Source organism: Choloepus didactylus, chromosome 1, assembly GCF_015220235.1.
Source record: "Choloepus didactylus isolate mChoDid1 chromosome 1, mChoDid1.pri, whole genome shotgun sequence".
NCBI lineage: Eukaryota > Metazoa > Chordata > Mammalia > Pilosa > Megalonychidae > Choloepus > Choloepus didactylus.
In genome coordinates, this window is record NC_051307.1 from 29,988,137 (window position 1) to 30,015,528 (window position 27,392).

Genomic DNA, 27,392 nt, shown 5'->3' on the forward strand with positions numbered 1-27,392 from the left:
CACATTATGCAGCTTGGAAAATTTTGTAAATTGGGCCTATTTAATCTGTCCCTGACTCCACTGCTTACACACATCTTTAGAAAAATAAAGTAACCTTATATTTCCTATTCATCACTCTCTGTGTTTCCCACACCCATAAAAATTTGCATAGTAAGGGATTTTTCCTTCATATTCTCTATTTCTCTATTTATTAATCTATTCATAGGACCATATATAATTGTATAATATGAATTTATTTATTTATTTGTTGTGCATTTGTTCATTCAGCAAAGTACTCTATATTATGCTATCAATAAAAAGATGAATAAGAATCTTTCCTCATCACAAGGAAAAATTACTAAAAAGCTTAGGACTCTTTAATGTCCATACATGTTCATTGTTTAAAATTATTAAATCTGCACATCTAGCTATAATTAACTAGCAAATAGATTCTCTCAATAACCACAGCTCATCTTTATTTATTTATATCCTTTTAAGTATTACTTTTTTTCCCTATGGTCATTGAATAACACATTACCGCTCAGAATCAAAATAATTTAAGAAGGTCAAGTAAGACTTAGAAACCTAAGCTTTAAGTCCTTTATTAGTCCCTAAAATACTTACAACTGATTCTAAGTACCAATTTTCTTTACTTCTTCTTATTTATTTAATGTACCAACGCTGAGCTGAACTCATAGTTATCAATGAATTAAAAAGAAAACAGCAAAAATTCATTCAAGCATGTAAAAACTAAAACATTTACTTGATACTAAATGTACAAAGTAGATGTAAAATATTCTGTACTTATAAATTCTTGCATTTCTTCATCCATAATATTACTTTAATATGCTTGTTTTTATTCTCCAGATACATGGTTTAATCTTACTAAGATTTGTTAAAAAAGTTAATTTTCATGAAGGGTCCACAGAAACATCTAATTCTCCTTTTATTACTCAAGTTCAGTGCTAAATAAATTCTGTCTTCTTAAAGGGTGAGTGAATAGAGTCATCGGCATTATCACAGGATAACACAGAATAATTATGTTCTGCCTGTTCATATTCTACAGGATATTATAAATACCTGTATTTTAATATGGCTTGTCTTGTCCTTTCATTCATAACAAGGCTTAAATGTTAAATGCTAGATTCAGTGTATGCTAGAAACCAACACCTGTATGAGGAATGTATTATTTCATTTTTTTTTTTCCCAGAATATGAAACACATAGCCCTGTGCAGAGGGGAGTTGAAATATGGGCCAAAGATGCCATCAAGTGAAAATAGTAAGGGTATTCCCTACTTTCTGGATTCCTCCACATTTTTCACAGAGGCTATAAAGTTTAATAATTAATTATATATGTCTAAAACACATTTCAAGTTATTCAGTTGTCTATTACACTACTGCAGAATTCATGTAGTTTGGGAATCTAATAGATAAAATGGTTTGGAATCATACAAAGAGAACAGATGGTCAAGAACCTTTTTTAAATGATTATTTCAATACAAGCACTAGCAAGGAAAATGGTGTTATAAATATTTAGCTACCAAATATCCTTAAAAATGCAAATTTGCAAAGGTGAAGAAATAATCTCTTGAGAAAAAAATGTGGAGAAAACTATTTCATCCCAATAAACTTTTGTTTGGCCACAATAATACAGCATTTTATTGAATCATGGAATCTCCAACTGGACCTGTAAAGCATGATGTTGGCAGGATGTAGGAAATAGAGAGAGGAGTGTGCAGAGAAACAGGGATGTGGTGAGTACTTTAGTGTGTTGGAGTAGAAAGCTAACTATTAAATCACATGGTAAAGAAAGTCAGGAAGGCTGTGTTTGGAATAGGAGCTGGGCAGTTGAGGTGGGATTAGATGAGAGAGAGAGGCTGAGGTGTTGAAATAATCTCCACATGCAGATTCCTATGAAGTTCCTAGTGCTGCTAAACCATGTTTGGCTATAAAGTCTTATGTCCCATCTGACCCACCTCCCCAGTCAAGTCACCCAAATTCCCCAAGATTCAGTGGACCCCAAAACTGTGAAACAAATATCAGTTTATGTTTGATTAATTATAAAATTTAAAACAAATTCTCCAAGAGTGAGTAATGCCTTCTTTCCCTTATATTCCCATACGATACAAAGGCTAATGAGGAATTAATTTTACAAATAATGGTTATTGCCACAGGTGCCTAAATTCTGCAATTAAAACAGTGACTTCTGATAAAATGCTAGTTGCTCTGAGAAGAGTAACATCATTCTTGATTATCAGTCAATTGTAGCTATGTTTAAATTAATGCAACCAATCATTTCTACTAGGATATTTAAAGGCAGATCTCCCAGGGGAAACAACTAAGAATTTTGTTTACTGGGAGGGTAAACATAAAACAACAAGGAGCTGCTGCCACTTGGTTGAAGGGGAAAGAGAAGGACAATAAAAATGAAAGATGGAAACTTACGGAAGATAAAACTGGTTCAAATTTTTATGTAAGACTGAGGCTATCTTTTGGACTATACCATATCAGCTATGTGCAAAGTTAAAATTTATTGATGGCCACTATATGCACTTAAATTTCTCATATCTTACCGGTCTCATTATGCTTAACACTGGTCTCATATGTGTATTTATTCATATCCATCTGAGTTTCACAACTAACTACTTATTAAAGATTAATATAATGTAGTTAAAAACAAGATAAAATTAGCAGTTAGTTTTTTTTTAGACAGTACTTTATAAGCTTTAAAATAACTTTTATTCTATATGTAATTCTTGAATGTCAAAAATGTTGTTTCTATTTTGTCACTCTAAATGGCTCTCAAGATGTGCAGTGCTACTCTAGGGAACAGTTTTGATTTCCTCAATGATTGGGGACTATACAGATAATATATTGAGTGGGAGCCAGGGATGCTAAACATCCTGCAATAGGCAACAGAATTCTGTATAATCAAATTTTGAGACACCCAAAATGCTAGTAGTATACCTGATTAGACACACGATTAATGGTAGATAGTCATTAAAATAATAAAAATAATCAGATTAACAATTTGGGGCAGACCCTATTGTTTAGCTCACCCAAATGTATATCTATAATAGCCTGCCACTTAGGGGGGTCATGAGACATATTTCTCTTTAAAGAGACAATGTTTAATTCTGACTAATGGAGTTTTTAGGAAAGATTACTGTCCTGTTGAAAAGAGGGCAGATTCAGTTGAAATAGCCCCTTTTCTTATTTCCACTCTCTTCACACTCTATATGTTGAGGAAAAGCCACCATTTCAGGAGTACAAGATGATCCATATGAGAAAAGCCAATATGCTAAATATGAAAGAACTTAAAAGAAAAATAATTTGGAGAGTTGATGATATTGCTGAGACACTAACCTAGCCCTGGATTGCCTAACCAAAAATTTGTTTAATGTGAGAACAAAACAGTCTCCTTGACTTAAAACCTTCTAGTCATTGTATCTGTTATCTGTAGTCCAGAAGTACTTTCTGATGGATACACAATTCATATTGATTTTTATAAGCAAAATCTATGTAAACATCATTGAAACTTTCTAGAAATAAGATATTAATGGCCTTTTTATGAATGAATATATAATTACCTTTTGGATTCACATTAAATATTCTGAGAAGGATACATGCTGTGGGCATGTTCAGTGTGACCATTCTTTTTTAAATGCTAAGGATAAAGCAATCTGATAATTAACGTTATTTATCCTGAGGCATGATTTGCTAATAATTCTACTAGGGAAGTTCAGTTGACAAGAGGGCTTAGCCTGTGGTTATTAACATTAAGAGAAATGGGAGTAGAAAATGTCCACAAAATTTGTGAGAAAAATAGAGGAAATGGTATTTTGTTACTGAAAAGTTTCTAAGTTCTATTTCATACTTGGAAATGAAAAGATGAAAAGCAATGGGTGTATTTTGATGATCTACAATTGGATTTTACAAAAAAATTGGAAGCGCTTTACAATGTGTAATGATGAATTTCAGCAATGCAAAATTAGCATTCGAATTCCTACGACTCTTATGTAATATGCATTTACTCCTGATGTGCATGAATTCAATGCACATCTTAATGCAATTTGAAAACATCTGATACAAAATGATAGTATACTGGATACTTACACTTCTATATTTCACAATATATTCCAAAATAGGGGCCCCTCCATCATCCTGTTTGGTGATGCTGAGTTTAAAGCTCTTCCCACTGCTTGGCTGTCCATGGATTGATGGAGGACTTGGTTCACCTAAATATGCAATACAAGATTCTTGATATTTGCAAACATTGCAAATACTTAAAGAAATTTCATTTCAATAAAAAGAATAGTATAAACTAATCAAAAGGCATGACTTCCCCTCTGAATTTGCTAATGCAAATTTAGATCATCATTTTCCCCATTCAAGAAAAAGATACACTCATAAAACTAGAATACGATGCCAAATTTTGAAACCTCAGGATGAAATATATTATTTACATTGATGTGCAAGTGCTGTCAATACTATACTGTATTATACAAGTGTAAAACTTTATTTCTCTATTATTTATAATATGCAATCCTATTTATTGATGGACAACTATGTATGTAAATATATTAACACATCAAATTGCACGTGCTTTATACCAACAAAAAAGATAATCGCTTAGCAATTAGTTATCTTCTCCCATGAGCCTATTTTTGACAGAATTCAGATTTTAATAAAGAAATTTGTAGCATTAAATTCTATAGACCTGTGCTCAAGATCCTCTTTTTGTCTTCTAGATTCATTAAAATACTTGCCTTTGATGTTATTCTTCATGTAAAGATGGTCAAGTAACAAAGATAGCATGTTGAATAGAACAGGGATATGCTGAAGTGCAAGAAGGATATATATGTACCCTGAGATACATATATATCTCAGAGAGATTCCCTGTCACTGACATGATAATTCCATGTCACTGACATGATGAGCTTTGGCCTGGCCTGGCATCCCTCTGGTTCCATCTCCACCACTTTTTTTGGGCATGGTAATGGCAATATGAAGGCTCTCACATAGAGCATGCTACAGTGCGCAAGGTTCTGGAAATCTGTCATACTTGGTCTACTTAGGGGGATGGCAAGAAGAAAACCTAAGAAGAAGAAAGTGAAGAGCATTGCATGCTCCTAAGCCTGGAGAACCTAGTGCTCTTCTTAGTAGGATACGTTTATTTCTAATATGGTGTTTACAGCCTTAAAAGCAAGTGAATAGTTTGATTGAGAAAAGGCAGGTCATTAAAGAAATATGACAATAAGGTGTATTGGTATGCTAGTAGGTAATAAAATAGCCCCTTATGGTACAGCCATATAGAAACAAGAGTGAATGGAGGAATTGTAGAGAGATTTTCCATTAAAGTTGATTAAATTAACATGCAAATATTTGGCATGATATGATACAGGTGTGGCATAAACTACATTTTGGATAAAAAAATAAAACTTCTGTAAAAAGACTACAATAAATTCTTGAAAGGATTTAGTAAGAGGTTATGGGGAAATACAATATTATTGTTAATAGAAAGGCTTAGTGTCATTTCTAAATCAGAATTTAGAATTTCCATGCTGAACAATATAATTTGTTTAATATTATTTTAATAATAGCATTATTTTTAATAATGGCACTATGAGATAACTGTAAAGGAAAAACATTAATTTCGGTAGCATTGTTTTTACATACACATTTAAAATATTTATATATATGTGTGATGGCTAGGTTCATGTGTCAGCTTGGCCAGGTGATAGTACCAAGCTGTCTGGTCAAGCAAACACGGGCCTAACAATTGCTGCGAGGATGTTTGTGGCTGGTTAATAAACCAAAAGGCTGGTTTATTAAATCATCAGTCAATTGACTGCAGCTGTGACTGATGACTCACCGAAGGCCGTGTCTTCCACAATGAGAGAATGCAATTGGCTGGATTTAATCCAATTAATCAGTTGAAGACTTATAAGCGAGACAGATAGAGAACCTTCTCTTCTTTGGCTGCCCAGTGAAGCATTTCCTGAGGAGTTTGTCAAAGTTGCTGGTTTGTTTCCTGAGGAGTTCATCGCACACGTTCTTCGAAGATCCTAGTTCGTTTCCTGAAGAGTTCGTAGAAGTTACCAGTTCGTTTCCTGAGAAGTTCCTCAGACATCTTCCTTGGAGTTGACAGTTTGCTGACGGCTCTACAGAATTTGGACTCGTGCATACCCACAGTTGCGTGAGTCACTTTTATAAATTTTATAGTCATAGATGCCTCTCATTGATTCTGTTTCCCTAGGGAACCCTAACTAATACAACTTGGTACCGGGAGTGGTTCTTGAGAAACAGAATCTTAAAATGGGCTTTTATAATTTGTTTTCTATGCTGATTAGATTCAAAGGCACTAATGACTCTATTTCCAATAATTAAGAGGGCACTGACAGTCCATGGCATGAGTTGGTAAAGGAGATATGGAAAATACCACCGTTTGATTCTCCTAATCATACTCAAGTACGAAGCAAGGCTCTGTGTGACAGTCTTTTCGACACCTTCACAGAGTTTTGCAGTATTAAGAGGTATATTGATATTGGCTGGCTGCTCTTAGATACTTTGGATGAAGTTGTAAGAGAAAGGGATGAGCAAAAGGCTTCAAATTCAAAACTTAAATGCCGTATGAATGATGTAAAGGTTTCTATGTGTGCCCTGAAAGAAAATCTTATTTCCCGTGCCTGCAGACTTGAAGTTTCTGAAAACCAGATGCAGACTCTCATTGTGCAAGTAGCAGATTTACAACATAAACTAAAATCTCAACTTCTCATGGTGTCTGCTGTTAAAGTAAAGGCATTGATTGGAAAAGAATGGGATCTGGAAACTTGGGATGGGGACATATGGATTGATAATAATGGCAGTGAGGACATTGGAACCTTGGATTCTGCTGAGTCATTGTTAGATTTACCTGTAGAGGGCTGTCCTGAGGAAACAGCTTCCCCACCTCCAGTCTGCCCTAAGGAGCCTGCCACCCAACCTCCACCTAAAGAGATTAACCCTTCACTGCCTGCTAATCCTGTAATCACCTCCCCTGAGGAAGCAGCCCTCATTCCTCTGTCTGGAGAGATTAATCCTGTTTTAAGAGATGAAAATGCAACAGAATGTCCTGAGGTAAATGGCTTGAGGGATAATTCTAACTCTTTTCATGACCCACCCCCACCACCAGTCTTTGCTTCAAGACCTTTAACTAGACAAAAGTCCCAACAGGCCCCAAAGGGTGAGGTACGAAGTGTGACCCATGAGGAAGTACGCTATACTCCAAAGGAACTGTATGAGTTTTCCAACTTATACAGACAGAAACCAGGGGAATATGCGTGGGAATGGATATTAGGGGTGTGGGATAATGGTGGAAGGAATATAAGGTTGGATCGGGCTGAATTTACTGATATGGGCCCACTAAGCAGAAATTCTGCATTCAATGTTGTAGCTCGAGGGGTTAGAAAGGGCGTTAACAGTTTGTTTGGGTGGTTGGCTGAAACATGGATCAAAAGGCGGCCAGCATTACCAGAGGTTCAAATGCCAAAACTGCCCTGGTACAATGTGGAGGAGGGGATTCAAAGACTTAGAGAGATTGGAATGTTAGAGTGGATTTATCATGGAAAACCTGCTCACACACCCGTGGAATGTCCAGAAGATGCACCTTTGACCAGGACTGTGAGGAATAAATTTGTGAGACTAGTTCCATCATCCCTGAAGAGCTCTGTAGTCACCCTTCTTTGTAGGTCAGATATTACTGTAGGAACTGCTGTCACTGAACTGGAATCCTTAAACACAATGGGGATAATCAGGTCCCGAGTCAGCAGAAGCCAAGTGGCTGTAGTTAATCGCCACAGACAAGGTGGGCATGGCTACCATAACAGAAAACAGGCTCAAAGCAGCAATCAAAATAATATGACTCGCAGAGACTTACGGCGTTGGCTAGTCGATCACGGAGTACCAAGTAGTAAAATAGATGGGCAATCGACTAAATTCTTGTTTGAACTACATAGGCAGAAGAATTCTAGGTCACGTGAACAAAAGTCTCTCTTGAATTACAAAAGCAGAGAGTCACGGCCCCTTAATCAATTCCCAGACTTGAGACAGTTTACAGATCCAGAGCCCCGTGACTCTGGTACACTTGGGGAAGGACCCTATTACACTGCCAAAAATTTATATTGTTAATCTTCCTCCCAGCCTTCCCCAGGGGGACCTATGGCCTTTTACCTGGGTAACTGTACACTGTGGAAAAGGAAATGATCAGTTATTTCATGGATTATTACACTGAAGTGACATTAATTCCCAGAGACCCAAAACATCACTCTGGTCCACCAGTCAGAGTTGGGGCTTATGGAGATCAGGTGATTGATGGAGTTTTAGCTCAGGTCCATCTCACAGTGGGTCCAGTGGGTCCCCGGACCCATTTTGTGTTTATTTCCCAAGTGCCGGAATGCATAATTGGAATAGACATACTCAGCAACTGGCAGAATCCTCACATTGGTTCCCTGACTCATGAAGTGAGGGCTATTATGGTGGGAAAGGCCAAGTGGAAGCCACTAGAACTGCCCCTGCCTAGCAAAATAGTGAACCAGAAGCAATACCAGATTCCTGGAGGAATTGCAGAGATTAATGCCACTCTTAAGGACTTAAAGGATGTAGGGGTGGTGATTCCCACCACATCCCCATTAAGTCTCCTATTTGGCCTGTGCAGAAAACAGATGGGTCTTGGAGGATGACAGTGAATTACCGTAAGCTTAACCAGGTGGTGACTCCAATTGCAGCTGCTGTTCCAGATGTGGTATTATTGCTTGAGCAAATAAACGTATCCCCTGGTACCTGGTATGCAGTTATTGATCAGGCAAATGCTTTTTTCTCAATTGCTGTCAGTAAGGGCCACCAGAAACAGTTTGCATCCAGCTGGCAAGGCCAGTAGTTTACATTCACTGTGCTACCTCAGGGTTATATCAACTCTCCAGCCCTATGTCATAATATTGTCTGCAGGGATCTTGATCGTTTCTCCCTCCCAAAAGACATCACACTGGTCCATTATATTGATGATATCATGTTGATTGGACCTAGTGAGCAAGAAGTAGCAACTACTCTAGATTTGTTGGTAAGGTATTTGTGTGGCAGAGGATGGGAAATAAATCCAACAAAAATACAGGGGCCTTTCACCTCAGTAAAATTTCTAGGTGTCCAGTGGTGTGGGGCCTGTCGAGATATTCTTTCTAAGGTGGATAAGTTGTTGCATCTGGCCCTTCCTATGACCAAAAAAGAGGCACAATGCTTAGTTGGCCTCTTTGGGTTTTGGAGACAACATATTCCTCATTTAGGTGTGCTACTCCAGCCCATTTACCGAGTGACCAGAAAAGCTTCTAGTTTTGAGTGGGGACCGGAACAAGATGAGGCTCTGTGACAGGTCCAGGCTGCTGTGCAAGCTGCTCTGCCACTTGGACCATATGATCCAGCTGACCCAATGGTGCTGGAAGTGTCAGTGGCAAATAGAGATGCTGTTTGGAGCCTTTGGCAGGCTCCTATAGGAGAATCACAACACAGGCCCTTAGGATTTTGGAGTAAAGCTTTACCATCCTCTGCAGATAACTCCTCTCTATTTGAGAAACAGTTGTTGGCCTGCTACTGGGCCTTAGTAGAGACAGAACACTTACCCATGTTACCAAGTTACCATGAGACCTGAGTTACCTATCAAGAGCTGGGTATTGTCTGACACACCAAGCCATAAAGTTGGGCATGCACAGCAGCACTCCATCATAAAATGGAAGTGGTATATACAAGATAGACTTTGAGCAGGTCCTGAAGGTACAAGTAAGTTACATGAGGAAGTGGCCCAAATGTCCATGGCCCCCACTCCTGCCACCTTACCTTCTCTTTCCCAGCTCACAGCTATGGCATCTTGGGGAGGTCCTTACAATCAGTTGACTGAGGAAGAGAAAACTCGGGCCTGGTTTACAGGTGGATCTGCATGGTATGCAGGCACCACCCGAAAGTGGATAGCTGCAGCACTGCAGCCCCTTTCTGGGATGTCCCTGAAGGACAGTGGTGACGGGAAATCCTCCCAGTGGGCAGAACTTGGAGCAGTGCACCTGGTTGTTCACTTTGTTTCGAAGGAGAACTAGCAAAAGATGCATTTGTATACTGATTCCTGGGCTGTTGCTAATGGTTTGGGTGGATGGTCCGGGACTTGGAAGGAACAGATTGGAAGACTGGTGACAAAGAAGTCTGGGGAAGGGGTATGTGGATAGACCTTTCTGAGTGGGTAAACAACATGAGGATATTTGTGTCCCACGTTAATGCTCACCAGAGGGTGACTTCAGCAGAAGAAGATTTTAATAACCAAGTGGATAAAATGACCCGTTTGGTGGATACCAATCAGCCTCTTTCCCCAGCCACTTCTGTCATTGCCCAACAGGCTCATGAACAAAGTGGTCATGGTGGTAAGGACGGAGGTTATGCATGGGCTCAGCAACATGGACTTCCACTCACCAAGGATGACCTGGCCATAGCCACTGCTGAGTGCCCAATCTGCCAACAGCAGAGACCCACACTCAGTCCCCAATATGGCACCATTCCCCAAGGTGATCAACCTGTTACCTGGTTGCAGGTTGATTACATTGGACCACTTCCATCATGGAAGGGACAGCAATTTGTTCTTACTGGAATAGACACATATTCTGGATATGCTTCTGCCAAAACTACCATCCGTGGACTTACAGAATGCCTTATCCACCATCATGGTATTCCACACAGCATTGCTTCAGACCAAGGTACCCATTTCACAGCAAATGAAGTGAGGGGATGGGCACATGCTCATGGAATTCTGTGGTCTTACCATGTTACCCTTCATCCAGATGCAGCTGGGTTGATAGAACAGTGGAATGGCCTGTTGAAGACTCAATTATGGTGCCAACTGGGTGGCAATACCTTGCATGGTTGGGGCAGTGTTCTCCAGAAGGCTGTGTATGCTCTGAATCAGTATCCACTCTATGGTGCTGTTTCTCCCATAGCCAGGATTCATGGGTCCAGGAACCAAGGGGTGGAAACAGGAGTGGCACCACTCACTACCACTCCTAGTGATCCACTAGGGAAATTTTTGTTCATGTCCCTGCAAGCTTAAGCACTGCTGGTCTACAGGTCTTGGTTCCAAAAGGAGGAGTGCTTCCACCAGGAAATACAACAATAATCCCATTGAACTAGAAGTTAAGACTGGCACCTGGCCACTTTGGGCTTCTTATGCCTCTGAATCAACAGGCAATGAAGGGAATTACTGTACTGGCTGGGGTGATTGATCCTGACTATCAAGGGGAAATAGCACTGCAACTACACAATGGAAGTAAAGAAGAGTTTTTCTGGAATACAGGAGATCCCCTAGGGCGTCTCTTATTACTACCATGCCCTGTGATTCAAGTCAATGGAAAACTGCAACAACCCAATCCAGGCAGGACTACCAATGGCCAAGACACTTCAGGAATGAAGGTTTGGGTCACCCCACCAGGCTAACAACCATGGCCAGCTGAAGTACTTGCTGAGGGTAAAGGGAACAAGGAATGGGTAGTGGAAGAAGGTAGTGATAAATATGAACTATGGCCATGTGACCAGTTACAGAAATGAGGAGTATGATGGCATGAATATTTCCTCCTTGTTTTGTTATGATTATGTTTGTATTTGTTTGTAAAGCAAATATCTTTGTTTTCTTCTCTGACTTATCCCCTTATCATATGGCGTAACCTGTACTGTTCATTTTGCTGTATTTAAGCTAAAAGAAATCAATTTTAGGAGCTAATGTCACCCAAAGACTTGCATCCTATTCTGGAGAGATTTAGTGCTTTTCCAGTTGTATGCTGCACAGTGGAGTATTGTTAGGCAAAATATATGTCTGTTATTGTTGTCTACTTAGAGATAAAGTATGGTTTTACATGATGTGTATAACTGCCAAGTTGACAAGGGGTGGACTGTGATGGTTAGGTTCATGTGTCAACTTGGCCAGGTGATAGTACCAAGCTGTCCAGTCAAGCAAACGCTGGCCTAACAATTGCTGCAAGGATATTTGTGGTTGGTTAATAAACCAACAGGCTGGTTTATTAAATCATCAGTCAATTGACTGCAGCTGTGACTGATGACTCACCGAAGGGCGTGTCTTCCACAATGAGAGAATGCAATTGGCTGGATTTAATCCGGTTAATCAGCTGAAAACTTATAAGTGAGACAGTTAGAGGACCTTCACTTCTTCGGCTGCCCAGCAAAGCATTTCCTGAGGAGTTCATCAGGCACATTCGTCGAAAATTCCGGTTCATTTCCTGAGGAGTTCGTAGAAGTTGCCAGTTCATTTCCTGAGGAGTTCCTCGAACATCTTCCTTGGAGTTGACAGTTTGCTGACTGTTCTACAGAATTTGGACTCATGCATACCCACAGTTGTGTGAGTCACTTTTTTTTTTTTATTTTGAAATAAATTCAAAGTTACATGAATAGTTGCAAAAACAATACTAGCCCCATACACAGAATTCCATCATACCCTGACCCCCCTCCCCCAATAGCTCAATCCACCAACTTTAACATGCTATCACATCACTATTTCTTTCCCTCCCTCCCTCCCTATCTATCATCCATCATATATTTCTCTGTCTTCTGAATGTATGAGAGTTAGCTGCACACATCCTTGAAGATACAGTATAATTCACGTATGTACTTCCCATGAACAAGAACATTCTTTTATGTAATTCCATTAAGCACAGCTAAGAAGTATAAGAGATTCAACAATGATACAATGTTTACATTCAATATTTCCTTTTCCTTATGTCTCAGCTGTGTCCCTTCGAGCCACCTGTCCTCAACCCTCCAATCCCATCCAAGTTCATCCTTAGCATTCAATTGTCATCTAGTTAGATTGTCTTTTTTTTTTTTTCGTTTTTCAATTGTGGAAACATATATACAACCTAAATCTTCCCATTCCACCCCTTTCCTAGCCTTCCATTAGTGGGATTAATCACATTTAGAATGATGTTATGCTCTCTCCCACCATCCATTACTAGAAATTTCCCTTCGCCTCAAACAGCAATCCTACACTCCTTTCTTAACTTCCCATTGCCCCCTCCCCCATTTCTCTTAACCCAAACTCTACTTTTCATCTCTATGGTTATATTCTCTGATAATTTCTTTGTGTTTACTGTGGGGCTTAAAATTAACCTCTTAAATCCCTATCAATCTTGTTTTTCTTTGATACCACCTTCACTTCAATAGGGCTCATAAACTATGTTCCTATACTCCTCCATTCCCCCCCCTTTATATAGTTGTCTAAAATTACATATTTTACATTGAGTTCAAAACCATTGATTTGTCCTTAGAGTTTGTGTATTTTTTATCATGTAGGAAGTAAATAGTGGAGTTATAGTTCAAACATTATTGACTTCTATTTGTATTCCATTGTGTTTGGAGAATGTTCTTTGAGTAGATTCAATTTTTTTTTTTTTTTTTTTTTTTTTAATTTCGTGAGGCTTGTTTTATGTCCCAGCTTATGGTCCCTTCGGGGGAAAGATCTGTGATCACTAGAGAAAAATAAGTGTCCTGGCGATTTGGGATGTAAGATACTATATGTTTCTGTTAAAATTCTCTATATCTCTTTCTCCTTTCTTTGTCTCTCTGTTGTTAGGGCTTCCTTTAGAATCTGAAGTAGGGCAGGTATTTTATTGGCAAAGTCTCTCAGCATTTGTTTGTCTGTGAAAAATGTAAGCTCTCCCTCAAATTTGAGGGATAGTTTTGCTGGATAAAGTATTCTTGGCTGGAAATTTTTCTCTCTCAGAATTTTAAATATGTCATGCCACTGCCTTCTTGCCTCCATAGTGGCCACTGAGTAGTCACTACTTAGTCTTATATTGTTTCCTTTTTATGTTGTGAATTGCTTTTTTCTTGCTGCTTTCAGAACTTGCTCCTTCTCTTCAGTATTTGAGAGTCTGATCAGAATATGTCTTGGGGTGGGTTTATTTGGATTTATTCTATTTGGAGTTCGCTGGGCATTTATGGTTTGTGTCTTTATATTGTGTAGAAGATTGGGAAAGTTTTCCCCAACAATTTCTTTGAATACTCTTTCTAGACCTTTACCCTTCTCTTCCCCTTCTGGGACACCAATGAGTCTTAAGTTTGGACGTTTTATTTTATCTATCGTATCCCTGAGATCCATTTCGATTTTTTCAATTTTTTTCTCCATTCTTTCTTTTGTTCTTTCATTTTCTGTTCTGTGGATTTCTAGGACACTGAGATGTTGTTCAGCTTCTTCTAGTCTTGTATTGTGAATATCCAGAGTCTTTTTAATTTGGCCAACAGTTTCTTTTATTTCCACAAGATCTTCTATTTTTTATTTACTCTTGCAATGTCTTCTTTATGCTCTTCTAGGGTCTTTTTTATGGCGCTTATATCCTGGGCCATGGTCCTGTTGATGTCCTTTAAATCCTTTGCCATGTTTTCGTTCTTTGATTGTAGTTCTTTAATTAATTTTGCAATGTATAACATTTCTTCCGAAGTCTTGATTTGTGTGTTTGGAGCTGGATTCTCCATATCATCTGGTTTTATCATATGCATTAAGATTTTCTATTGTTTTTGGCCTCTTGTCATTTGTTTTGCTTGATAGGGTTCTTTCAAGTTGTATCAAAAAAAAAAAAAAAAGGGATATCGATCCAATTTTTCAGATACAGTTTGGTGATGTATACTTTCTCTAAGTAACCAGCAGATGGCATCTGTGAGCCACCTATATCCCTCCAGTCAGTTTTCAACCTTTTTTCTCATGTAGTGTGGGGAAATGATTCTTGTGTGTTCAGTTGGAGAGCTCAGCCTGGGCGAGCTGCTGGAGTCGCCCGCCCTGAATGTGGGGCACGTGCACAGGTGGCCAGGGAGGAAGCGCAGCTCTCTGTCAGTGTCCCATAAACCACTGGACTTGGCATAGCACCCCAGGTTCTCCGAGTGGATCCTCCCTTCCAGCCACGATCCTCCCTCAGCCAAGGGGGATGCCGTGCTACGTCATCAGTGTGTGCCGTCCCTCTAGGGAAGCCCTGGGCTGCTTGGCTGTGCCACGGGGCTCTCAGCTCGTTTCAGAATGCAGAATGTGAGGCTCTCTTTACTGCAATGCCTTGTGGGCTAGGAGCAGCTGAGGTTTTCTCCACAGAGAGAGAGCGAGAGACAGAATATTTATTTCCCCCGATTCTCCCAAGGTCAGTTGTCACCAAAGGCCTCTGTCTGCTTGTTGAGGATTCGCTATCTGTATTGAGCAGTTATTATTAAAACCTCACTTGGAGCTGGGCTGAGAAAGTGCACGGCGCGGCTTCTGTGAGGGAGGGGCTTCTGGCTCTAGGTTCTCTGCTCTCAGCGCGGGTCCGCAATTTTACTTACAGATTTTATGCTGTGATCTCAGGCATTCCTCCCAATTCATGTTGGTGGATGTTGAGTGTACTGTCACGTTTGCCTGCCTGCTATCATTCCAGGTTATTTACTGTTTTTTGGTTCATTTATGAATTGTTTTGGGGGAGACTAAGTCTTCCACTTCTTTCTATGCCGCCATCTTCCCAGAATCCCCTGCGTGAGTCACTTTTATAAATTTTATAGTCATAGAAACCTCTCATTGATTCTGTTTCCCTAGAGAACCCTAACTAATACAATATGTAACTTTGCAATTGTGTAATGTAATTTTAAAAGGAAAGAGGAGCAAATTTAGAAATAATGAGAAAGAGGTTTTTAAAATTGAAACTCCTAGAAAGGTGTTTTACAAACAAATGAGGAAAATGTGCCTAAATGTAGATGGGCAGGAAATTGGAGAAGTTTGCTAAGCTCTTATTAAAGAGAGACTGCCTAGATTGTAGGCTGATTTGGAGCCACCTTTGGGAATTATTAGAAGGAGTGGGATGGAGAGAGAATGCAAAAGTCTCTAGGTAAAGAAGAGAACATAACAAGACTTTATTTCAACTTGCTGGTGCAGAGGAGTTGTGATGTCAGGCAGGCAAAGGGGTGTGTGAAAGGTAGCTGGTGTTGAAGATTTTAAATGAAGAAGAGACAGCACCATATTTAAATTTGTGTAAAGTCACTTGAGCATCATTTTGGAGGATGGATTAGGAGAAGACAGACCTACAGGTAGGACTATCTGTGGTATTTTTGATGAAAAAATAATGAAGGACTGAAAAAGACTATGACATTGTGAATGGAAAAATGGGAACACATTTGACAAGTTTTATGAGAACAAGTATTGATTAAAATTATAGTAAGATTATTCTGGCCAGTTTGGTTGTCCTTACATGTATACAGAATACGCAGGATTACATACAGATTTTATTATGACATTTTTTCAGTGATCCTCGTTAAGTTTTCTCTCATTTTTCATAATTCATTTAACATAAAGAAAAGAATAGGTCTTTGTAGATTTATCTTAACTTCCTCAAGTAAACTTAACTGATTGCAAAATACACCAAAGCAAAGTGGTTATGAAGACAAGGCTACAAAAGTTATTACTCTCCTGCAGTCACTTTTATAATGGTTTAATTTAATGGCTCCATTTTCTCATTATGTAGGGAATACATAATTTGTGGGATAAAAGCAACAGTAGTGTCCCATCAAAATAATAGAATATTAGGCACGTTAGACATTTTTCTACTCTCTCACAGATTAAAGTCTAAGCACTACAGACCAATTAATCACACCAAATAAGCAGGACAACTTGTTGATTGGGACAATTTCCTGAGAGAAATTTTTAATATATGGCTTTCTGTGCACCTTTACTTTCTGTTTGCTCAAGAACAAAGTTACTTTTATTAATATGTGATGCCACCATCTTCGGAAACCATTTCAAAAAAGGCATAATTCATTTCCCAAAAGTGTGAAAACCTCTCCTTGCATTTTAAAATCACTTTTAAATTCACAAGTGAATAGAATGGCAAGAGAGAACATAACATAGATGATTACTTACGAACAGGCAGTGTTTGAAAGATTTCTATTTTACTGTAGTCTCCTTGCCCTTTTCCATTAACAGCTGCAACCCTGATTTCATAAGTTGTATTTGGTTCCAGGTTGCTCAAAACAACCATTGCTGCATGAAGAAGAAGAAACATATATTTTTTTTATAATATATATATACACACACCTACATTTAATACATTTTAATAAGGACAACAAATCAACCAATTGCAATGTTGAGTGAATAACTTCATTGTAAAACTTTCCATGAAATAATTGAAAAAAAGAGGAAACAAATATAAGTAGAAAATGATTGGGAATTGTCCTCTTCTTCAGCTTAATTTTAGCTTTCCAACACCAGGCACCAACTTTCGAAAAGAGAATTATTAGTTTATTTTATGATATTTATACTCACAAAGCTGAAAGTAAAATTTTTTTTTCATTATTTTAGTACCCAAGAAATAATAATTGTATCTAAGTACAACATCATTCCACAAATAGTTTCCATCTATTCTACGTGAAAAATTTCTTCAGAATTTGGTAGGGTAATGGAATTCACTATATAGAAAACTGGCCTCCAGGATGAGGTATGTCAGTCATGTCAAAGAAGTGTTGCAAGTTGAGTAAGCAGCACATGTAGATCATTTATTATATAATCCTCAAATCAAAATGAACTATTTTTAATGCTAGTTTGAATGTTGTCATCTCTCTTCTTTCTGTCTGAATTTCATCTCAAGTATATATAAAACCACACTGGGATTTGTTGTAACTTAAAGGATGAAAAAGAATCTGAAAAAGTACAGGGAAACAAAGATTATTAGAAATAACTCCCAAGTCATGTCAACCTTTGCAATTTGCCGAGAACTTTGGATATAATTGCAAATTTCAAAATATTGTTTCCTCACAAATTCCTCTGTTAGAACTAACAAAAATCCCTTAGCTACCTGTATTTTTACTGCTTTTGCCAAACAAAGTAAAAAACTAACTAGTGGAAATGGCAGTGCTTTTGGTAAGTGATCTAAAGGGAATTATGTCTGGTTTCCATAGTAAACCAAGTTAAACAATCAATTCATAATAAAAGTATATAAAATCAATCATAAAATAAAAGATTAAATTACAGATAACCAGGGTCTCATTTGCAAGGTTACCATTTTTTCTGAACCATGACTAAAGATGGTATTCATTCAATAAAATTTCAGTGAAAGTTATTAATAATTATTTCTGAGAATTAATTAGCATTTATTTAAATTCAATAGGTAACTTTTTTCTTTGTACACAGTATGAATACATTTAATTTGTTTTGGCACTTCCTTTTATTCCATTCTCCTCCCAGTATGCATTACCATGGTATTTGTTTAGCTGTCATTATCCAATTGTCATTGAATTATTTATTAAACTCTAGAAAAGAGAAAGAGCTGCTGAATACATTTGTAGAGCTCTTTCCTTTGTCCAAAATACAGTTTAAAATATATAAAAGTTAACTACAGATAAATATTAATGGCAAAAATACATGGTTGAAATATCATTCAGACTTTACTTAATCCAGTGCAGATGTTCTAAAAGCAGCAAAAGGATACATTCCCAACTGGCAACATTGCCAATTAGTTTAATTCTCTACTTTGTAAGTAAACCAAGCTTGCTTTTGAGAGTGTACTGCCTTGTCAAAGCTAAAAAAGACCAACTGGGAAAAGACGGACTGGGAGGAAAAGCCAATTGTTTAGAAGCTGCAAGGATAAATAGGAAAATCAAGGCTTAAATTCAATCATTTCCAAAGGCCTAACAACCTGAGAGTTTTTTCAGGAAGCTTAAAGCCAGCTGCTGACCTGGAGTCAATAAATATGTTATAGCAGTTGTAGAAAAGTATATAGTTACAATGGAGGGATAGTGAGTACATATATGGAACTGGTCATGCAGACTATGGAAGGAAGGAGGAAACAGACCAACAGTTTAGTAGTTAAAATCCTTAGGTTAGAATTCTACTGTATTTAAGAAAGAAATCTTCTGCTCATGGCCAGTATAACCAGGAATTCAAGAATTAAAAATTATCATATTTTATCAATTTAATAAGTTAATAAATGTAGTAAGTTTAAAACCAAAGTGAACCAGGTCTATAAAATGTGTTTATTCTTCATGTCTTATGGCCAAAATGCTAAAGCCATGGGATAATCAACACGATCTCACGAAGCGGTTGGGTGTTGAATTATTCTCTTCTTTACCCTGATGCATATGATATGACTTGATGTAGCCTGTGGACATATTCTCACTGCAATAACCTTTGTAATAAGCGACTATATTGATTAATTTTTTAAACTCATGAAAGAAGCTACGTGGCTTTGGGTTTGGTTCCACTACTCACTGGAATCCAACCAAGGGTTATTGCAGAATTGGTCTCTCCACTTCTAAATAAATGCAATTATATTAAATACCAAACTACTGATGCAAGTTTCACAAAGTTTCTATGGAAGAAGTCAGTCTGTTTTTGAGTTCTGATTATAAAGGGTTTGGTACAATAACCTTTATTATGAAGCTTATTAACAATGTGTACACATAAAGATTGAGTAGAATAGAAAGAACTCTAAAAATTTGGACAAAACTAATGAGAAGGAAAAGGAAAAAGTTCTCGGGAGGCAAAGCCTGAGACTGTAATTTGACTTGCCTTTCTGAAATGAGAGGATATATACATTAAATCATCTATAATTTACTGCATATTACCGAACATAGGTTTTTTGAACACCCCAGGTGAAGCCTGATAGCAAACCAGTACTTGAAAAACGAAAACTGTGTACTCTGTAATATAGTTGTACCTCAAATTATGGTTAGTTAATGGAAGATTTTCTTTCCCTAAATGTTTCCAAACAATAGAACAATAGCACCACAAACTGAGATGTGGGATGGTTTCTTTTCCTGTAATTTAATAGAAATTCAAACTAAAAAATTAGGAGCAAGTAGATCTAAATTGCAAACTAGCAAAAGTCCTCTAAGGACAAATGGCATAAATCAAGGTATTTTACTGCTATATTTAGTCACCACGATTTAGGAATCATACTGTAATTCTTCTGAAAATAATAAACAATTATGATTTTTTCTTCAATATGGCAACAGGGATAGGCCATATAAAAATATCCGGTTTCCCTCATTAATTTAATGTTTCTGCTTGATTTAAATATAATTCTATTTCATAAATGAACTTTGGCCAAGTGGCTATAAAAGCAAAGATCCAGTAAAACATTGAGGTATATTACAACAATGACATTTAAACTGCCAAATTATAGGAAAACATGAACATTTTTAATTTTTTTTTCAAGTGTGCAAAAACACTAGACAGAAAAATTTGAAATTCAATTTCCCTTTAAGAAGGGAGTCAGACATTATTAAAAGGAAACTGAAGAAAATGATGCTTTGTTCAGATAATTTATTGTAAATCTTTTCCCTTTGGCTGTCAAGAGAAGCAGAGATTACAAAATATTTAAGACCCTTGGAGCAAAATAAATTACATACTTGCCAACAATTTAGCCTGAGTAAAGTTCTAAAGTGAGATTAAATGTAACCATGCTCTCCTCACCATCTTTAACCCAGGATCTCTCAACAGGGTTTTCCTGCCATTCAATGAAAGTAGGTAAGGACTCCCTGAAGTAAAGTGCTGTTATCACTCGCCCACAATGAACTGTTCATGTTGTCAAGAACTCTAAGACATGCCATATAGCTATGACAAATCACAAAGCTTGGTGAAGGTAGAAGAACTGATAATTCAAAATTATACTTCTTGTTAATCTCACCAGGTAGACATGTAAATACAATCAAGTCCTTGAAGTTTCCAACCTAAATTTCAGCATATGCTCTCTAAACACTTTAAACAATCCAGAAAAGCTTTTCTTTTCCTTTTTTTTTTTTTTTTTGAAAAAACTCTGTTTTCCTTTCTGCAGCAGTGTGTACTAGGTTTGAATAAAAATAAAAATGATTTTTACTCTTTCTATTCATAATGAAGAACTTTTTCATGCTTGGACTCCAGTTACTCTTTACACACATAAGGATGATGTCATGGAAAATTCCATTAATATACCAAGTGAATTAGTAATTTTTAAATTTTCTTTAAATTTTTAAAGAAATTTTATATATTAACAGTCTTAGTTCAATTATATTTTTATTTCCAGCTGGAAATTTAAACTTTTATTTTTGTACAAATTATATCATGTTTCAAGTTTATACTAGTTGCCTAAGAATACAATTTCACACTTTCAAAAGTATTTTGAAGGTTTTACAAATCATAATATATGACCTGTATGGATATATACTTTGAAATAAATAAACTTTTTGGATAAACTTTGTAATAAGTTATTTATATGGCTATATACTTTGATGAACAGTAGAAAGAAAAATGAATAATCTAATAATAATGAGTTGTTTTTGTGAGGCTTTTACTGAAAACAATATGTTGATGGCATTATTTTAAGATCACAGTTCATTTTCATTAATTTCCTCCTTATGCTATTTTTTCATCATGAGTAGGTCATGCATTGAAATAAATAAACTATGGAACAATTAAGAGTATTAACTGATACGAGATTTTATTCAGAAAATGCATATTGTCCCTTGAAATTGAATGGCTTTCCCTTGATGTGTAATCCCTATAACATAACATTGATTTACAAAGCATGAATATTTCATTAAACATTCATTTGATTCATAAACAATTCACACATTTTTCATTTCAAATATAAGATCTCTTAGAATGAAAAAAATATTATTCATCATAGAAGAGCACAATTGGTGCATTTTTTTCAGAAAAGCATGTAAAATGTGATAGAAATACAATTGCCAAACATTTCCTACTATGCTTTAAAGCAACAGTTTTTTTTTTTACAAAATACTCATGAAATCTCTTGATTATTACAAACAACCCACATTTTTCACTTACAGGACTGCTCCTTCCTCAAGTTTTCATACCCACTAATATAGAAACTCCAAGCCTCGTGTTAGCTATACAGTGTTCTAATAACTTTTTCTATTCATTTCTCTTTCAGTTATTGATCATGCTTCCTATTTTGGTATTTAACTCTTTTTTTGTAAGGATCTTGTGAGCTGGACACATTCACATAATATTGTTTTCAGCCCTCACAAAAATCTATACATTTTTGATGCAAAGTAGAAATCCAATAGTGTTTGAATTGCCATTTTTGAAATATATCATACAAAACATCACATCTAAAGAATGTGACCCAAAGAGGATACTCCCTATATCTATGAGTCCTTTATCACCTATTGACTCTACTCTTTTGTTGCTGAGCATTTAGTATTTATTTTACTTCTCCAAGTAAAAATTTTTGTATATAGGGATAAATGCACTTTTCAAACCTCATCTGATGGCACTTCATTTGAATCTTAGACTAACACAGTTTGATTATATTCTCCATTTCAAAATGAAGGAAATAGAGGCTCAGAAAGATCAACCAGCCAGTAAGTGACAGTGCTTGGTTTTGAACATGATACTGTATTAAGTTAAAGCTTTGTGTCATCACACAAAGCTGTGTTGGCTTACAAAAGAGAATACAAAAAATCTCATGTAAAAAAAAAAGGGATCTACAAAATCCTCATAAATTGGAATATAAGGGAAACAAATTTATTCTCTCTTCTCAAGAACATTGGTTATATATAAAAATAATCATGATAAAGTATCAAAAATAATACTATATATGCTTTTTAAATTTAGTTCAAGCCATTAAAGGACATGACCTCTTTCTCATAATATCTTGCTTAATTATGAGTACTTGGTACTTATTAGATGCAAAAATAAAAATCCACGCTCAAGTTCATGAAATCTCAGAATCCTAAGATGGATAAAATTCAGTGTTTTTCATATATAATTCATGAGAGCACATTAAAATCATAGTAAAAATGCACTGATGAGAGATTCAGAGTTAAATCAGATCAGATTATCCAATCAATAATGGTTCTGATTCTTAGGCCTCCCATTGTAGAAGACGGCATTTACCACACCACCCACTTTCACCTATTATGCAAACTGGTCAAACTATTCTGTCATTTTTTAAAAGTATTAAATAAGCTTATTTCATGTATCTCCTTCAAGATTCCCATCCACATTTCCAAATAGTGAGGAATAAACTGTCTTTGCCCTTTTACTTATGTTCTCTTCTGTTACGGACTGAATTGATTCCCCCAGAAAGAGCTGTTCAAATCCTAGGCTCTGATCTGACGAATGTGATCTTATTTGGAAATAAGGATTTTGCATATGTTTTTAGTTAAAATGAGGCCAAACTGGATTTGGGTGAGCCCTTATCCAATATGACTGGTGTCCTCATAAGAAGTGAAATTCAGACACTGCTAGTAGGATGGACAAAGAGAGGAGATGGCCATGTGACAGAGACAGAGTGAGTTATGGCACACACCAAGGATCACCATGGCACCCTGCAGACTACTGAGGAAGCATGGCCCTGCTGAGACTTAATTTTTGGACTTCTAGCATCCAGAACTATGAGACAATAAGATTCTTTTGTTTTAAGACACCCAGTTTAGGGTACTTTGTTACAGCAGACCCAAGAAACTAAGGCGTACACTATTCAACATACCAAATCACACAAGGAGGGCAGAGATATGGTTAGAATGTGATCAAGATTCAGGATCAATACGTCAAGTGCAACATTGGGAAGGTTGTGGGTTTTTTTTAATATTTAAAAGAAATTGTTTTCTTTCTCTAGTTTCAAGGAAGCTGTGATACTGTTTCTTTGGAAAACTAATAATAGTAATTAAACTTTTCTTAAATAGCTTGTTCATTCCTATAATTAACTCAAATATATAAATTACTTCTAAAATAATTGCTCATTATTTTAAAATAAGATACAGGACATAAGAAATTATACTCTCTGTAGGTATTTGGGAACATTTATATACCTGTCTTCTTTGTTGTTCTGATTAATATTAATTTATTTCATTTTTAGTCTAATTTTATATGTTTCAAATAAATTCACATGAATTCTTGCCAAGTTTCTCACATCTCTAAAAAATTGTGACAAAAAGAGATCTGTTAATAATAATTTGTGCATTTATGGAAATATATTATTTGTTATACTGTTACTTTGAGAAGTTATACATTATTTTGACAGAAATAATTTTAAAGTGTTCTTTTAGTGAATTTAAAGTATGAGGCTAGTAATATAATGGCCAAACATCTACATGCATAATTCATTTTCTTATGAGCACCTCATAGAAATTGCTGAATCTCACTTGAACAATTTCAATGGAATAACTTTTTAAAATAACTTTAAAAAATCTTTTGACTCTTGAATTTTTAAACTGAAAGAATGAATATTTATATATTAATGTTTCAATGGGAATCAAGAACTGCAGATGGAAAATGTGAATATAATGAAATGATTCCATTTCAGTGTCTTTTGAGTTTGGGATATTCTGCCTGAATTGAGTCCTCAAATAGAAAAAAAATAAAATAAATTATTTTAAAAGGCCAATAGGGTCCCTTTAACCACAAGCTGATTCAGTGGAAGCTTAGGTTAGAAACTTGGAAAAGAAGTCATGTGATCTACTTTGTTTTGCAAATTTATAATGTTAGAAATGAAAACTTACAATCTTTTATGAGATTCATCTGTGTTTGGTAAAGCTTAATAAAATGCAAAGGAGAATAAATTATTAACCCTAATTGCCATCCCTAGGACAATCTGTGATAATTTCCTCATGTAGCTAGAGAATCAAAATGCATATTAGGCCCATGAAAATGCAAATTGTGATACTAACTACCTGCTTAATGACAAAAGCAAGTGCAACCTGTTTCTTTTATATAATTCCTTTTTTATTTATTAAGAAATTTGAATACTTGATATCTGCTACAGAAACTCAGAGCAGGTGTTTTCTCCATAAAGCCCTGAGATTTTTTTAAGTGGCTAGGTTTTAGATTATTGAATAGGCCAGCACTTATAGTGAATCAGATTCATTTTTTTTTAACAAATTCATTGTGGCTGTCTTGAATATTTTTTTTAACCTAGGATCACAAAAGTTAGCTTTAATGGAATTACCAGTTTTGAGACAGGGACAAATTCAGGGAGATTTTTTTTATTTTGAAATGTAATATATATTCTTTAAACACTATCATAGATGAGCTATATGAGAGATAAAATTCATATTTATTAGCCGCACCAATAAATAAGTTGGGAATAATAATACCTTGAAAAATTAAATATCTCAAGGCCAGCATAATGAATTTTAAAATCAAATGGAGTGGAAAGTTGATGAAAATGTAGGACTCAAAAATATTGACTGAACTAATCTGATTAAGCCCAAGTGGCAGAAAAATTGAGAAAATAAAATCACGCTAACCATACACACATATATTTTAACACAAAAGATAAAGAAAGGGTTATTTTTTGTTATGTTACTCTGACTTTGAACAGTGCCTGGCACTTTGTTGTCACAAATTGTTTAATGAATGAAAAATTAAAAGTCATTCTATAGTTTTGTGATTAACAAAGCAAAAGTATGACTTCCGTGTGGGTGCTTGTGTGTGTGCATTTTAAAAAGAGAAGATGGCCCTATTTTCATGTCAGATCCCTAAATTTTCATGAAGCCTTGGCAGGGATCCCAAGCATGGCAAGTCATAACTTACATTCATCACATACTTTAAAATTTCAAAAACAACCACCCACAAGATGCTGAATAAGTAATGAATTATCATTGTAGACCTCTGTATTGTGAGAATCAAAACCACATACTGAAAAAAAATACTGAACAGTAAACATCACTTTATATTCTAAAGACAAACTGCAGAAGATATAGAAGAGAATAACAAATGTAGATATTTTAAGAATGAGTGGAATATGGGTTTTCAAAAAACAGCACAGACATTCACTCAGACTAGAAAACAGAAAGCAATATTTATATAAAGAAATTCAATATACCAAAGGTTATCTGTCTTTACTAAACTCATGACAAAAGGAAACCATTCTACATTTTTAGCACCTAAAATTTGAGTTTCATGTGATAAGGGAAATTTTGAGAAGTCTCTTCGTTAGTCATGAGGAACTTTCTTAGTAATGTCATCACTCGAATTTACAAGTTCTCCAATGGCTTCCATATATTTTTAATAAAATGCAAAGTCTTCCCCATGGGATTTGGGCCTTGGGTATTTCTCTAGCCTTGCTCCCTTTCCTTCTGCTCTCTGATCATGCCATTCCAGCCGGGCTGGCTTCCTTCCTGACCTCTGCCTGGCCGCGATCCCCCAGATCTTTGTGTGATCAGTACTTCACTTAATTCAGTATTCTGCTCAAATGTCACTTCCTCAGAGAGTCCCATCTTGACCATTCTTTCTAATTTCCTCCCCCATCACACCTCCCACCCTTTGTCCACGCCATTACCTGCTCTGCTTTAGCATTCATCACATAACATTTCACTACTTGGTTATTTATATAAACATTTCTGCTTCTCTCACTAGGATGTAAACTCCAAGAAGACAAACACTTTACTGCCTTATTGACCACCGTATGTCTAGCACCTGAAATCTACCCAACATATAGTAGGCACTCCCAAATTATTTGTTGAATTAAATGAGTGAGCAAGGATTGTTATTCCAATGAAGATGATCAATTCATTTGTGTTAGTAGTATACATATACCTATACATACATATACATATGTGTGTGTGTATATATATACACACACACATACCTATATTTGTTCAGCTCACTTTTCCAAATCCTAGAAGATAAAAAATCTGTCCAAAATCACAGTCATAAGAGTTTAAGTCTCTAATGAACTACTTCCTAAGGTAAGAGAGGGGGAATGTATTAGTTTGCTAGGGGTGGTATAACAAAATACCACAAACCGGGAGTCTTAAGATAGCAAAAATTTATTGTCTCATAGTTCTGGAGGCTGGAAGTCTGAAATCAAGGGCCATGCTCCTTCTGAATTTTGTAGGGAAGAATCTATTCAATATTTTTCTCCTGGCTTCTGGAGGTGGCTGGCAGTCCTTGGTTTTCTCTGGTGTGTGGCATAAATCTATCTTGTCTTGGTTGCTACATGTCCCATCCTCTCTCTTTATGTCTGTCTGTGTGCCTTCTCCCTTTTTCAGAAGGACACCAGTCATATTGTACTACCACCCACCCTACTCCAGTTTTTTACCTCATTTTAACTTGTCTAAATTTAATGACCCAAATTTCAGGTCACAATTTTAAGTACTGGGCATTAGATCTCAACATATCTTCTTTGGGAACCACAATTAAACCTACAACAAAGATCATTCACTACAACTCTACATGTTGAGTGCCAAGGAAGAGAGAAAACAGAACAAATATATGTAGGATTAAGTGAGAATTCCTGGTCAAGCCAGAGTTAGATACAGAGAGAGCGAGCTGAGTGTTTATAAGGAAGCTCTATCCTGGACATAAGGTCACATGACTTCTATCTCAAATCCAAAGTTCTCCATGTGAGTTCTTGTGTCACAACATATCCAATTGTGAGGGTGAAGG

The 27,392-nt window shown here is 36.3% G+C and overlaps 1 protein-coding gene across 1 annotated transcript in view; it reads right to left on the minus strand.

Annotated features, from left to right (window-relative positions):
* Window positions 1–27,392, minus strand: part of NCAM2 (neural cell adhesion molecule 2) — a 571,781-nt gene that overhangs the window by 57,235 nt on the left and 487,154 nt on the right. The window contains exons 13-14 of the mRNA XM_037833245.1: window positions 16,920–17,039; window positions 4,097–4,218 (exon numbers count right to left, since the gene is read on the minus strand). Of these exons, the coding sequence (XP_037689173.1) occupies window positions 4,097–4,218; window positions 16,920–17,039 (242 nt within the window). The remainder of the gene's footprint in view (window positions 1–4,096; window positions 4,219–16,919; window positions 17,040–27,392) is intronic.